We start from the raw sequence: 13,402 nt of genomic DNA, 5'->3' as shown, positions 1-13,402 counted from the left end.
GCTGTGGTCCCCCAGGGAGGTGAATACCTCAGCCCAAGCAGGGCTGAAAATGGGACTCAGGGGCATTACATGAGTGTGCGGGGAGGGCAGGAATAGGGTTCTTCTGGCAGAGGTGGCAGTCTCCTCGCCACCCCTATTCCTTCCTCTTGGTTCCCTCGGGCTGTCGCACTGAGCGTGGCTGTTAACTCGCACAAGGGATTAATACCTGTCTCATACCTGGGACCTCTCCAGACAAGGGGAAAAACCCCACCAAGCCTGGGGGAGGGACAGTCCTACTTCAGAAGATTGCCGGAATTGCAGGTGCACTCCTCAGCTGTCCTTCCCCCGCACCTTCTGTCTCCCAGTATATTCCAGTTCCTCAGGTCTCAGACTGGCTGAGCGGGCTGTGCTGCAGGCAGAGGGAGTGGAGCAGCAGAGCTGACTTGGGTGCAGAAAATGAGTGAATCACAAAATTGGAAGACCTGGGCGGGTGGTTCTTCTAATTTTTGTGAAGCAATGATTGTTCTGGGTGATGATCACATGCGCCGGCCCGTCTTCTCTGCCGGCCCTGCAGGCATCCACAGCAAGGAGAGGTGGTTTGCGTGCGGGCTGCTTGTTATTCAAGAAGTAATTGCTCTTTGCCTGGGTTAGAAACCAGGATGGGCTTATGTCTGTGAGAACGGCAGCTGCAAAACCTTCTGGTGGGAATGTAAAATGCATTTAAAAGGTGCCTTTTGCCCTGACTTTGAAGTCTGTTCTACTCAGGGCTGTCTCAGTGAGGTTTAAAACATCTGAGCAGCACAGCAAGTGTAATAAACAATTTTTTTGAGTCTGTTAAGGAGGTTTTCCTGGTTCCTAATTATGGAAAGACCTGGCAGGCGCTGCCTTGGACTGTTTTCTGGCTGCACTCCAAGTACGTATCCACTGGATTTGTGTTTACTGATGCATTTTCTGGGGCAGCAAGACCACATCTATTTGGAGGGAGCTTTTTTGCCATCTCAGGGAGCACACAGCCCCTCATGATTCATTTCCGTGGCTTTTAGCATCCTGGAGATCAATTATGCAAACCACGAGCCATCAGCTGAGTCAGGGTGGTTGGCTCAGTGTCCTGGATTAGCCCTGGGACCAGATATTTGCCTGATTCACTTTTCTTCTTTTGCCAGCCTGTGACTGGCTTGATCACAAGCAAACGTGAGCTGGTTGCAGATGCCCCGCGACAGGAACAGCCTTTCCAGGGAGATGCGCTCAGGGCTGTGGGTGCATGTGGGGCTGTGGGAGCTTGTTGTTGGCATCCGCTGGCCAGACCTCCTTCCTGCAAAACACGGGCACGCTTGACATGGTCCCCCTCCAGGGCTGTCACCCATGTGCCAGGGCAGTGTTGCAGCAGTGGAGGGGGACAGGCCGGTTTCCCCTGCACAAGCTCTGCATCACCCGTGCTGCTGTTCCCAGCCAGGTTTTCAAACCAGTTTGATCCTCAGGTGAGCACTGGTTTCATTCTGCCCTTGGAGGAACTGGCTGGGCTGCGCCTCCCCAGCAAGGTACCAGCAAGAGCTGGGATCCTGTGCACTCCCTGATGGGTGCTGAGCACCCCAGCATCTCGTTCTGCCTTATGCTGGGAGTCTGTGCAAGCATCCCTGGTTGAGATGTGGAAGAAGAGCTGCAGATGAGCTCGGCGGAGGTGACACCAGGTGTTTTCCTCTTGTGCCTTTTGCACACCTGTGCTGAGGTCCTGGCTGTAGGTGCTTGGTGGGTGTAGCTTTCAGGATGCCTCTGTAGTTAAGGAGCTTCCCCATCCTCTGACAGCAAAGAAAAGATTAAACAGTAAAAGGATTTAGGGGAAGGGATTGGAGTAATAGTGATTAAGTCATGGATCAGGATTTGTGATTAAGGAACTCTGACAGCAGTGTGGTGAGCTGTAAATGTGCAGGCAGGATTTCTGCAGGCAGAGATGCAGGCAGCATGTGGCTGAGTTCTGGTGGGCAGGATGTGAATCACGGGTAGCTGTGGTGCTGAGCCGCACAGCTCCGAGCACCTGCACCCTGCTGCTGGCAGGCCCTTTCCTCTGGGCTTGTTGCTCTTTGGGGGTCTGATGGCTCTGCTGTGCCCCCCTTCCCTCCCAGGGTGAGGGCTGGGGTGTCAGGGGAGAGCAGCAGTGCTGTCAAACCCGTTCCTGCACCTGGCGGTGCGGCAGCTGAGCCCTGGGGAGCGGTTTGCGTTGGGCAGCTTCCCTCTGCCTGGTGTACATCCAGCTCCGCAGCCCTGCACCATGGCACCGCGGCTGATCCCCACATCCCCTCTGCAGCCCATGACATGCTTATTAATTCAGCATAGCATCCCGTTCCCTTTCACCCCAGGGCCTGCTTGTTCACATCTTGCAGTGTTTTTCTCATGTTGTGCTTCCCTGAATTCCTCTCAGTGATTTTTAACTCTCCACCCAGGTGAGCAGTGACTCCCTGTCACTGCCACTCCCGCTCGGATGTGCATGTTTCTGCCCTGGGAGCAGCCACCCCAGGGTTGGTCCTGGCCGGCATCTGGCCCTCAGGAGCCTTGCTGGGCTTTGCAAAGCCCCCCAGCACTGCTGCCATCCTGCGTAGGAGCAAGCGGCAGGGAGAGGAAAGGCATAAATGGAGATGTTGGTTGGTCTGCTGGTGTGGTGCAGAAAATGCCCTTGGCATGCAACTTATGTACGTTCCCTCCCCTGCATTCATGGGCTTCAAATTTTACAGAAGGTGCTTGAAGCTGGAGTTACGCAGTCATCCTGGCAGGTGGGGAAGCTGAACTTTGGGTCAGTGAGTCTCTTGTAAAATCTGACCCTGGAGCAGCTGTGAGGAGGGGAGAGAAGCCCCTCTGGAAGGGCGTGCATGGCAGGTGGGGGTTTAACCAGCTCCTTTTATCTTTTCAGAGCCAAGTGGCCATGGTGACCTGCTGGTAGGGGAAGCCATCCGGGACAGCTTGCCTGGGAAGCACCCCAAAGATGAGGCTCAACCAGAGATCGGAGCCCCTAAAGCCAGCTTGGATATTAAAGGGGAAACCGACTCCGAAGACTCTTCCCTGACACAGCCGCCAGCTGAAACCCAGGCTCCAGCTGTGCTGGGAAGCAGGGCTGACGCTGGCTGTGCCGCTGTGCCTGCTGCAGAGCTGGCCCCGGTGCCCCATGCGGGCAGAGCCACCCGGGAACGGGTCATGTCAGGAGAGGATGTGGTGGATGCCAGCACGGGGCTGGTGGAGCCGAAGGCAGATGCCGTAGCCCAGGAGTCCTCGCCCAGCCGGGGCCAGCTCGGGAAAGGAAAATCACTGGGGAAGAAAACAGAAGAATCCACAGAGGAGACCCCGGTGCCCCCAGCATCCTACCGGTTTGACCCTGAGCAGTACGATGAGAGCGTAAACCCCTTTGTGGCAGGGGGCTGCCGGCTGCAGAGCTCCCCCCCGGCGGCTCTGCACCGCTTCCCCCATCCTGGCGGCAGCACCAGCGAGCTGGGGGGGGACCTGGCCCCGGAGCCCCAAGGGCAGGTCCTGAAACCCGAGGTCGATTTTACAGAGGGGGGAGAGAGCACGGAGGCCAGGAGAGCGACGCCCAGGAAGGGCAGCAAGATCCCGGCCAGCAAGCTGACGCCGAAGAGACACCGGGAGCCCCCCCAAAAACCAGGCGAGGATGCGGAGAGGGGTCCCACAGAGCCACTGCCCCCCCGGGGCTCCCCCCGGCTGAGCCCCGCGCTCTGGGACAGCCCAGGGCTCAGCCCCTTTGGTGGCAGCTCAAACCTGCCGACTCTCCCCAAGGGCTCTTACCAGTTTGACCCTGATAACTTTGACTCCGTGGATCCATTTAAGCCCACCAAGACCCTCACCAGCACCGCCGCTGACTCCTGCCCCACTGCCGATAACAGCCTCAACGAAATCCTCGAGTCTCAGACGCTGGAGGTGCAGGATGATCTCGTGAAAGGCAGAGACTCCCCGAAGAAGCCCAAGTCGCGCCTGATAACGTGAGTGCCGGTGGGCGCGGAGCGGGCGGGCAGCTAGGGGCTGGCAGCCCCCTCTGTTCCCCCGCGCGGGCAGAGCAGCGGTGGCGATGGCGGTGGCGATGGTGCTCCTGTCCCTGTGCCTTCTGAGCGAGCCTGAAATACCGGCGTGCACCTCAGGTTCTGCTGCCACCGCAGTTTTATCTGCCCCTCGTCCCGGGCGGAGGGGCTGCTCCCCTCTCTGCCGGCACCCCGGTCACTCAGGAGCGGATGGGAGGGGTGGGTGTCCCAGAGCAGCACTGGTGTCCCGGGTCCCAGACAGAGTGGGGTGGGCTAGATCCCGGGACTGGCTTCGCAGGATCACCTCTCTGGGGAACCCTCGGGGCTCCAGCTCGTGGGGTTGAGGTGCAGTTGCTGTGGGGTCATGGAGCCAGAGCAAACCTGTAATGGGGGCTTGAGCCTGTGGGGTTTGCTGAGTGCCCCTGGGGGTCTGTAGGTCTTCTGGGGCTTGTGGGTGCAGGTCGGGTTAATCAGATGCTGCTGGGACATTCTGTGAGCTGCCACTGAATTTCTCTTTTTGTAACCAGGGAAGAGAAGAGAGGCTGAGCAGGCAGGTTGTTACTGCTTTTGTCATACCGGCACAGGGGGTAGGGAGCCTGTTGTGCCTTGCTGAACTATTTAGGTACTTATTTACTTCCTGAACTGTGCTATTTAAAACCCCTGTGCAGATGGTGACATTTCACAGTGCCTCCTGGGAATGTACACAGCATTACTCCCCTCCTCTGGGAACAGGTTCAACGGCTAAACCTTGCTGTTTTCTTGGTATTTCACCTGTTGTATCACAAACGCCCTCCAACCTGCGCCTGGGCAGTGCTGAGGTCTCAGCCTGACTTTGAGATAGCAGCTTGGCTTGGCTCCACCTGCCCCCCTCCGCAGGCAAGGGAAGCAAAGCAGAGGGGATAAAAGCAGTAGCACGAGGGAATAATTGCCCAGTCAATTTTGGGTCTTTCCACTATAATTTGTGATTACACTTAACATGGGTAATTGGAGCCAGTTGAAAGCAAAAGCAAGAAGTAAGGTTAAAAAGGGAAATTTTAGGAGCACAGAGCTTGTGGCTGATTTGGCAGTAAAACCGAAACAAGCCATCGCTCTGCTAATGGGTTCTCTGGTGGGAAGACTAGAATGGGTTTTTACAGAGAGAGCAGATAAAGCCTGGCAGGCAAAAGTAGGGGCATGTTGGGTGTTTTTCTCCTAGAAATACTTTGCAGAGGGTTGATGGGTTTGTTAAGAGTCGGCATTCCCGTGTGTGACCGCAGCCGAGCAAGAGCTGGCGGTGAGGGGGAGCAGGGGGGAATTTTCAGACTCCTTCTCTGTCACCTGGGCTGCTCCGGGTGGTCACCTCCCTGGCAGCGGTATTTGGGGTTGAATCTCACCCCACTGCTGCGAATAGCAAATGCAGAATCAGAGCATCCTTTATCTGTGTGTTCCTTCCAAAAAGGCAGAGCTGGGCAACTCGCTGTGCTTCTCCAGATGAGAGTTAATATCCAGGTCTTTTCACACACTCTTCTTCTCTCCATCTGTCTGTCTCTCTCCCTGTCCGTGCTTTGGTGCATCAGGACTACTGAACAAGTGAAATTTCTCTGTTTTCTGTTGTAAGTACTCTCTTCTGTATTTCTTTCTTCTTTTCCTTTGCTGGTTTTTGTCCTTTCTCTGGGTGTGTGCTGGCCCCACTCGTCTCCATGGCATGCAGGCTCCTTCTTGCCCTTTGACTCGTGCTCTCCGCTGTCCGATTTGTGCCCAGCACCTCCCAGGCCAGGCCCCCGGGGCAGCTGAGCCTGGCGAGTGCCTGGGAGCGAGGGAGGAGAGGAGAGCTGCACCGGAGGCGTGCGCCTGTGCTTGCTCCTGCAGCATGCCGGCTCGCAACACCTTTTGATGATGCACAAGTCCTCGAAACCAGCGCGTCAGCTGAAGGAGGGGGAGCAGGTTTCTGTACAGTCCAGGTCCCTGTGAAGATGGGTAGATTTTAGTCCTGGAGATGAGAGTGTCTTTTACCCCCTCCCACGCAAAACCACCAGGGAGGCAGCTGCTCTAGAGGGGTAGGGTGGAAAGCATCAGCTGGGAGGCAAGAGAGTCAGGGGGGCTATCTCCTCCAGCTCTGGGATGTGCCAGATACTTGGAGCTCTGCCCTCACAGCCGGCTCCGAGCAGGGCTCTCTGTTAGATCTTTGATGGCTGCCAGAGCTGATTTGCTTAAGGCTCTCCTCTGAAGCATCCCTCCTGTGCCCAGAGCTGGGGTGCCAGAGCTGATCTGTAAGATCATGGATGGGTTAGAAAGCACGGCTTGAGTAAAGCAGCCTTTGCTCGCTGCCCCGCGACCTGCACTGCTGCAGCAGGGCCATGCTGTACCTCCAGCATGAGCAGCCCTGCGGTGGGACGCCAGTGAAATATCGAGTGCCCCGTGCTGTGCCATCCCAGGCTTGCTGCTGGCCTGCACTTCCATCCCGTGGGGAGGGCACGCAGGAGGGGCTGGGGTTACCCCCATTTAGTCTCCCGGTGATGCTCGGTGTCCCTTGCAGATTGTCAGACCCTCTGGCCTCATCTGGGCTCTGCTCTTGTGCAAGGAGAGTTGGAGGAAGAAGCGTGCTGGGCTTAGTTCCTGATCTTACACTGTCCATCCCAATGCTCTTCTTGTCCGCTTAGTGCCGCCTGCCATGTGCACGAGCAGAATTAGAGCTGGGCTCAAGCACTGACATCTGTGTCTCGGCCGAGAATGGATCCGCCTTTGTACAGCGCGATGTTCAACAGTGGATGCTGTCTCTTAACACGGGACCTGCAGCCCGGCGGGTCCATGTGTGCACCAGGCAGTGCTGCCTGCCTTCGGGTTTGTCCAGCTGTAAACACTGGTGGCCCCTGCATGGGTGGCTCTGTGCGTCCTCGGGGGCTGCGGCGCGGAGCTGGGGCTGTCAGCCTTGGCTGTCTTCTTCCCATTTCCCCGTCCCCTTGAACTACAGAGCTGTTGTCTTGGTGTTGTGGGGGGAGAGCAAACCAGCTACCAGTTGGTGTGGTAACACCGGCCCCAGGAGATGGGGCAGAGCAGAGGTGGAGAAGGACGCGGTGAGCTGCGGTTTAGCTGCTCGCGTTAGGGCATGATGGAGAAAAAGTCAAGAGTGATTTTTCAGTGCGACCCAGGTGTGTGTGTCAGTGTACAAACAAAATTTCCATGTGCTGTGCCATGCTGGTCATCATGCTGTGGTGGTACACATGTGCAATGGGATGGGGAGACTGGAGAGTGAAGTGAGTGGGGGGATTCTTCAAACCTAGGAGGAGCTCACTGCAATCCTGCTCAAGCTTCTGCTCGTGTCCCTGGGCAGAGATCCCTCCCCAGGAGTATCTGCAGTGTCACACGAGCTGCCTCCAGCTCAGCAAATATTGTCTCCTGGGGGGTTCGGGCATGGCGGTGGGCCGTGGGAGATTGCTAAACGTGGAGGGAGAGGGTGCAGAGATGCGGGAGGAGAACTCGTGCTCTCTTTCGCATGCCGGGGTGCGTGTCGTCTCATCGCTGACTCCCTCAGCCCCCATGGGCTTCAATGGCACAGACCCTGTGCCACACATGGCCATTCCCACCGGGACCGTCCCTCCGCTGCCAGAGCTGATCCAGGATGCTGATGCCTGGTGTGTCAGGATGCGGCTGTGCCTGCAGCCCTGCGCAGATGGACTCCAGGATGGCACGTTTTGAGGAATGAGGAACAAAGTTCCAGGGAGAGCTTCCTCACTGGAGAGCATCCAGCCACAGGACCACTGGCAAGATCAACCTGAGCTAAACCTTCTCCCCCCTGCAAGAACCTTCTCCCCCCTGCAAGAACCTTCTCCCCCCTGCAAGAACCTTCTCCCACCTGCAGGCCCTTCTCCCTGGGACAGCGTTTGCACCTGGCAGATGGAGCGTTGGAGGCAGAGTGGATTGCCCTGGGGCTGTCCTGCAAGCAAAGCAGAGCTCTCTGCCCAGCAGCCATCTGCCCCAGCCGTGCAGGTCCGACTCACACGGAAGACATGTCCCAGACAAACCGCCAGCTGCAGAGACAGCCTGGAAATGGTTCCTTCCTGTAGAAAATCAGTGTGCACTGAGGCCTCAGGATGCCATCATGCTGGATGCACAGGGTGAGGGTGCAGCAAGGGAAAGCTGTCTTTGCCAGCTTCTTGGCAATTGCATCTCTCGCCGTCTCAGCACCTCGGGGTCCTTTGTCAGATCTTCACCTTCAACAGGAATAAACACCTCAAAGACAAACCCAATTTGCTCTGTAGTCGTGTGTTTTACTTGCTTGTTCCTCCCGTTCATTCCAAACTTGCTCTGCCTCGATATTTCACTGGTGAGCGGGGTTGCTGGCACGCGGCGGGGTGCAATGCTAGCGCTGGGGCTGCTTCCCCTTGCTTGGGCTGTCTTACACGTGCCCCTGCTTCCCTCCCACACAGCCCCCGTGAGCCCACACCTCAGCTGGCTGCTTCTGTCTCCCCTGCAGGAGCGGCTGCAAGGTGAAGCAATACGAAACACAGCCCCTGGTCCTGGATGTTTGCGCTCAGGTATGTGGGGTCTGGCCGCAGGAGCTGCTGGCTGGGCGTGGGGATGCTCCGACGGCCTGGGCAGCGGCGTGCACGGGGAGAGCTGGGCTGGCTGAGCTTTGGGCTGCTGTGTGCCTGCAGCCGTGCCTGGCCAAAGGGCCAGTTCCCTGGAAGGAGCAGCTCCCAGCGGGGGGAGAGCATCTTCCCCGTGGGTGGTTCCTGGTGGGGAGGGAGGGAGACTGTGCTTGAATCAGGATGAGCCCGTCCCAGTGGGGTTCCTGTTCATGCCCAGTAAATGCTCTCTGTTCCATATGGTTCATTAGGGACCTTGTGTGAGCTGTCCCCAGTGTGAGCAAAACACTGAGCTCTGTGGTCAGGTTAATAGATTTTGTGTGTTGATTGCTTCTGTCCCTGGCACCATGTGTTTCCTTCTGCCAAAAACTGCTGAGGAGCTGGTGGGGAGCAGCTTGTTGGTTGATGCTAAGCCTCCCATGCCTTCTACAGACTGTCCAGCAACCTGGGTGCCTGATCCCCACAGATTAGCTCCGTCCTACTTAACTGCATGCCTTGATCCTGCAGGATGAAGGAGTATTGATCTCAGAAATCCCAGATATTGCAAATCGGGATGGACACGCCACTGATGAGGAGAAGCTGGCCTCCACCACCTCTGCGCAGAAACCGGCCGGGCTGGAGAAGAAGGGCGAGCCAGAAGATGACCTGGAGTACTTCGAGTGCTCGAATGTTCCTGTGCTGGTAGCGAAGCACGGCACGGAGGCAGGTGAGGAGCATTCCCACTGCCTCTGGCTCTGGGGATGCACCATGCATGCACCCAGGCCACCTCTGCAGCCTCTGGCAGTGAATTGGTGCTGTTGAGGCGACGCAGCTTCGTCACTATTTACACTGACAGAGCTAAAGGCTACCATAAATTATAATGAAACTGCCAATGGTTTATTATCTGCAGTATTTGCATTATGGAAAAATCACGGTGCAGGCTGTGTTTATGCAGAGCACCCTTCCCACGGTAGGACGTGGCTCGGCCGGCAAGGCTCCCTCCCCGTGGTGCAGGCTGCCATGCAGCCGTGCTGTGGGTGCCCTCCTGAAACCAGTGCTGACCAGTGAGCCAGGATGAGGGCTGGGCTGAGCAATCACGCCACTTGGCTGGGGTGTTCCAGCTTCGTGCCCTGCACAAAGCCTGTGCCAGGAGCAGAGCTGCCAGGACTCTGCGTCCCAGCACAAGGGCTATGCTGGATGGAGATCTCAGTGTGGCTGCAGAAAATCTCCACTAATGCTCCTGGCAGTATTTTTCTGTCCGTCTCCTATGTAATTAGCCTCTCTGACCAATCCATTAAAAAATAATTAAAAGCCAAGCAACATGACATTTAATCAATAGCAAAGTTATAGGTGCAAGCAGGAGAAATGGCCGCATGGAAGGTTTGCAGCTCTCCCCTGCGCAAGGACCTATTAATCATTTCTCCTGAATGCTGTGCAGAGCTGTAGGCTCTCAGGAGAGGGAAACAGTCCTTTATCTCTCCAGGGAGGAAAAATCTGACAGTCAGCAGAGAGGCTGGGAGGTTTTATTTATTGCTGCTGGCCTCAGAGGGCCAGGCAGGGGTGGGCCGGCTGCAGGGCTGGTGCTGTGAGCTGTGGCGTGCAGCCCCTGACCAGGCACAGGGATGAATGGGGGGAGACAGCAGGAGGTGTGCAGACACCAGCATTACTTTGCCTCTTCCTTTCCTAGCTGGGCTCTTGCGACACACTTTTCTGTGCCCAGTTAACATGTGCATAGCCAGTCGTGTCTGCAGTTGTTTGAGTGAGGTCCATAAATTACCTCCCGTGCTATGTGAGACGGCATGGTGTCCTGCGCATTGCAGAAGGGAGGAGACAGATTTTTTCTTCTCTCTGCTGCTGGTGAGAATAGCAGGGGCCATGTGGCATCTCCTTTGGGTGCCGGGCCCAGCTGGCGTGGGCTGAGGCTTGTGGTATCCAGAGTGGCCCGAGCAGCTGGGCTTCACTCCAGGGATGCATCCTGCCCATGCTGGCCAGCAAAGTGCAGAATGTCCCGTGCATCTTCCTCCATCCTCCTCGTTCCCCCACAGGCTCCAGGATGGCTGGCATGGGTGGCAGCTGTGGGGACACAGGGACCGGCTGAACTGCCACCAGAGGGGAGTGTTGGCTCCCACTCCAGGGAGTGCAGGAGGAGAGGCTGGCAGGGGTGCAGGATGCATCCTCCCAGCAAGGGCAAGAGCTGGGGGCAAAGAAACCTTTTGGGAGGGGAAGCTCAGGGGATGTAGGGGCTCAGGGGTATCCGCCTGCACCCCAGCAAATCTGTGTGTGCTGCCAGGATCTTGTTTCCAGGTAGCTAAAAGGTTGTATTTCCTTGTCTCTAGGCTTTGAAAAGGAGATCTCCAAGCAGGCGGAAAAGGATGGGCCTGGCATCTTCCCTGTAAGTGCCTCTTGCTTCCCTCTCCCGCTCCTGCAGGGATGCTGGGCAGGGCGGTGGGGCTGTGGGAGGGCTGATCCCCCTGCACCCCAGCTGCTGCCTGCCCCGCCGTGCCTGGCGGTGGTGGGAAGCTGCGGCACGCGTTGCTGCTCAGCCTAGAAGTGCTACCAAAACCTCTTTGAAATGAGTTTCTGTGAGAACTAAAATTATTGAAAAGTCCATGCAGGGACTTGGTAAAAATAGTGGTGATTTCCCAGCAGGCCAGGACGAGCCTGGCAGAGGATGGCTCCCTCCCGGGTGGGCACTGCTGCTTGTGAGAGAGATGCTGGGCAGGGAGCCAGGCTGGTGAGGAGCCAGGGTTGTAGCTGTGGGAGGGCAACGAGAGCAAATGTGGCGTTTGGAAGTGGATGAATGACAGTGAAAAGACAGCTCAGCTGCAGGACAGGGGCTGTGCCTCACGTGGAGGAATCCAGGGCTGGCTCTGACGGCCAGCTGGTGCCTGTGCATTCTGCAAGGCATCCTCAAACTCTGCCTTTCAGGAGGGCAGCTGACAGCGGAGATGGGGGGGATGAATAAAAAAACCCCCTGGTTCTGCCGCCACCGGTGACCCTGGCACCCTGGCAGTGGCACATGGGAGCTGTTGGTGTAGCCCCAAGACTCCTCCACTGTAGGGGGGACCCCGTACCAGCTTAGCCGCCCCTGGCCAAAGCTGCTGGAAGTGACAAGCAGATGACAGTGAGATTAGCAACATCAGCAAAATTAGCTTCTCTGAGACAGATTTAACCGTGCTAAGCCCCACAAGGACATTAGGCAAAGTGAACCTTTTGTTTGGTGCTGGGGAGAGCGTGGGCAGGCTCTGCTCCTGCAGATGAGCTGAGGTCATCCCAAAAACTCCCAGCATGGGAGGATTTGCGGTGGGACAGGCAGTGGGCAGAGGTACTTGCAGGTCTCCAGGTGCACACCTGCTTTTGGGAGATGTGGTGGGAGGCTGTGGCCAAAACCACACAGGGCTGAACCTCCCCAGTGCTGAGCTGCCCGGACCCAAACCTGCAGCTGGGGGTGACGCTGGGGGTGGCCCTTGCCACTGGCCATCACTCGCCCACTGCAGGCAGCAGAGCTGGGAGAGCCGTGAAGGGCTTGGTTGTGCTTGAACCTGAGCAGCAAAGCACAGGGGAGGAGGGGAGGGCAAGAAATGCTTTAGTGCTCTCGTTTCCAAAAGCAGACTGCCTCCTGCAAAGCACTTCTCTATTTATGGCCTGGCAGCTGGTTCCCAAGGAGATGGCTGCATGGGGCTGTCACTTCGGCTTGCATGATAAAAGGAGGAACAGGCGGTGGTGTAAGCCTCGGTTTGAAGGAATGCTTTTCTGGAGGCCTTTCAGGCCGCAGGACCCCCCGAGGGAAGGGATGCGGCCAGCATCCAGGCAGCTCTTCCCACAGCTTGGTTCCTGCAGCTGCAGCGCTAGTGCAAAGGAGCTGGGCTCTGGGGGAGAAAGCCGTGAGTGATGGGGGTGCAACCACCTCTACCCTTGTAGGAGTACCCATAATGGAAACGAGGATGCCGGGAGCCCTGTGTGACCATCTCCAATTTTGCAGCTCTTCCAGAGCATGGGATGAGCGGGGCTGTCCCTCGGGAAGGAGTGGGAACAGCCTCACAGCTGGGTCAGCCGGACACTTGCTTTGCAGGGAGGTGAAGCCTGCTCCCCCTGCCAGCTCCCTTGTGCGTTCGGGGCAATCAGCAAGGCCCAGCAAATGTCCTTGCAGCTGCTGGCAGCAATGTGGATGCGTCAGCTGCAGTGATGTCTCCACCTGACTTGGAGGTGATGGAGACTGGCGACCCCGTGCAGCCCCCCTGTGTGTGGCTCACAGTCAGCAAAGATCCTCCAGGCTGGAGATATTTTTAAACCAACCACGGGGAAGGTGAAGGGGTGTCAGATGTGAGCACATCTCTGCTCAGAGCTGGGTCTCCTCCTTCCGAAATGGGCTCTTACTGGGTCTTGCCTTCAGGATGCTGCTTTCTGAGGGTAGCCTGTGGGTGTCCCACAGCCTGACTCCAGCTCCCAACAAGTGACTGGGCACTAAAGTGCACTAAAACTAAAACTGAGCTGTCGGTGTGTGCAGGTAGAGAGGTTTGGTGCCTGAACAGAGGCTGATAAAATGGGGGAGAACACACCAAACAGGGCAGGTGGTGTGAAAAGAAAATGCACACAGCATCCCAGCTGGGTGATTCCCCCTCAGGGCAATGCCGGGCTGTGCTCCTTGGACAAGTCCCCTGCAGCCATCACCAGCATGAACAGGAGTGAGAGTCCCCTGGACAGCATCTGCCTCAGTGAATCCGAGAAGACAGCCGTGCTCACGCTTATCAGAGAGGAGGTAACTGCTGGGAACCCTGTCCTCCCCGGGTGCACCCCAATGTGGCAGCCCCCCAGGGCTGCCCCTCGCTGGACCCCGTTCTGGCTGCTGCTGGGGGGAGCAGG

The 13,402-nt window shown here is 57.2% G+C and overlaps 1 protein-coding gene across 6 annotated transcripts in view; it reads left to right on the top strand.

Moving 5' to 3' along the window:
• The window catches only part of TACC1 (transforming acidic coiled-coil containing protein 1), a 38,669-nt gene that overhangs the window by 18,144 nt on the left and 7,123 nt on the right, over positions 1–13,402 (top strand). For 3 of the 6 annotated variants that reach the window (XM_055696084.1, XM_055696081.1, XM_055696083.1), the window contains 5 exons: positions 2,882–3,959; positions 8,449–8,509; positions 9,068–9,266; positions 10,876–10,931; positions 13,164–13,298. In XM_055696084.1, the coding sequence (XP_055552059.1) occupies positions 3,163–3,959; positions 8,449–8,509; positions 9,068–9,266; positions 10,876–10,931; positions 13,164–13,298 (1,248 nt within the window). In that variant the 5' untranslated portion in view covers positions 2,882–3,162. Of the gene's footprint in view, positions 1–2,881; positions 3,960–5,551; positions 5,588–8,448; positions 8,510–9,067; positions 9,267–10,875; positions 10,932–13,163; positions 13,299–13,402 lie in introns of all 6 variants that reach the window. The other 3 variants (XM_055696080.1, XM_055696082.1, XM_055696085.1) reach the window with 2 other exon arrangements.

Source organism: Falco cherrug, chromosome 18, assembly GCF_023634085.1.
Source record: "Falco cherrug isolate bFalChe1 chromosome 18, bFalChe1.pri, whole genome shotgun sequence".
Taxonomy (NCBI): Eukaryota; Metazoa; Chordata; class Aves; order Falconiformes; family Falconidae; genus Falco; species Falco cherrug.
This window is presented reverse-complemented; position numbering and strand designations above follow the sequence as displayed.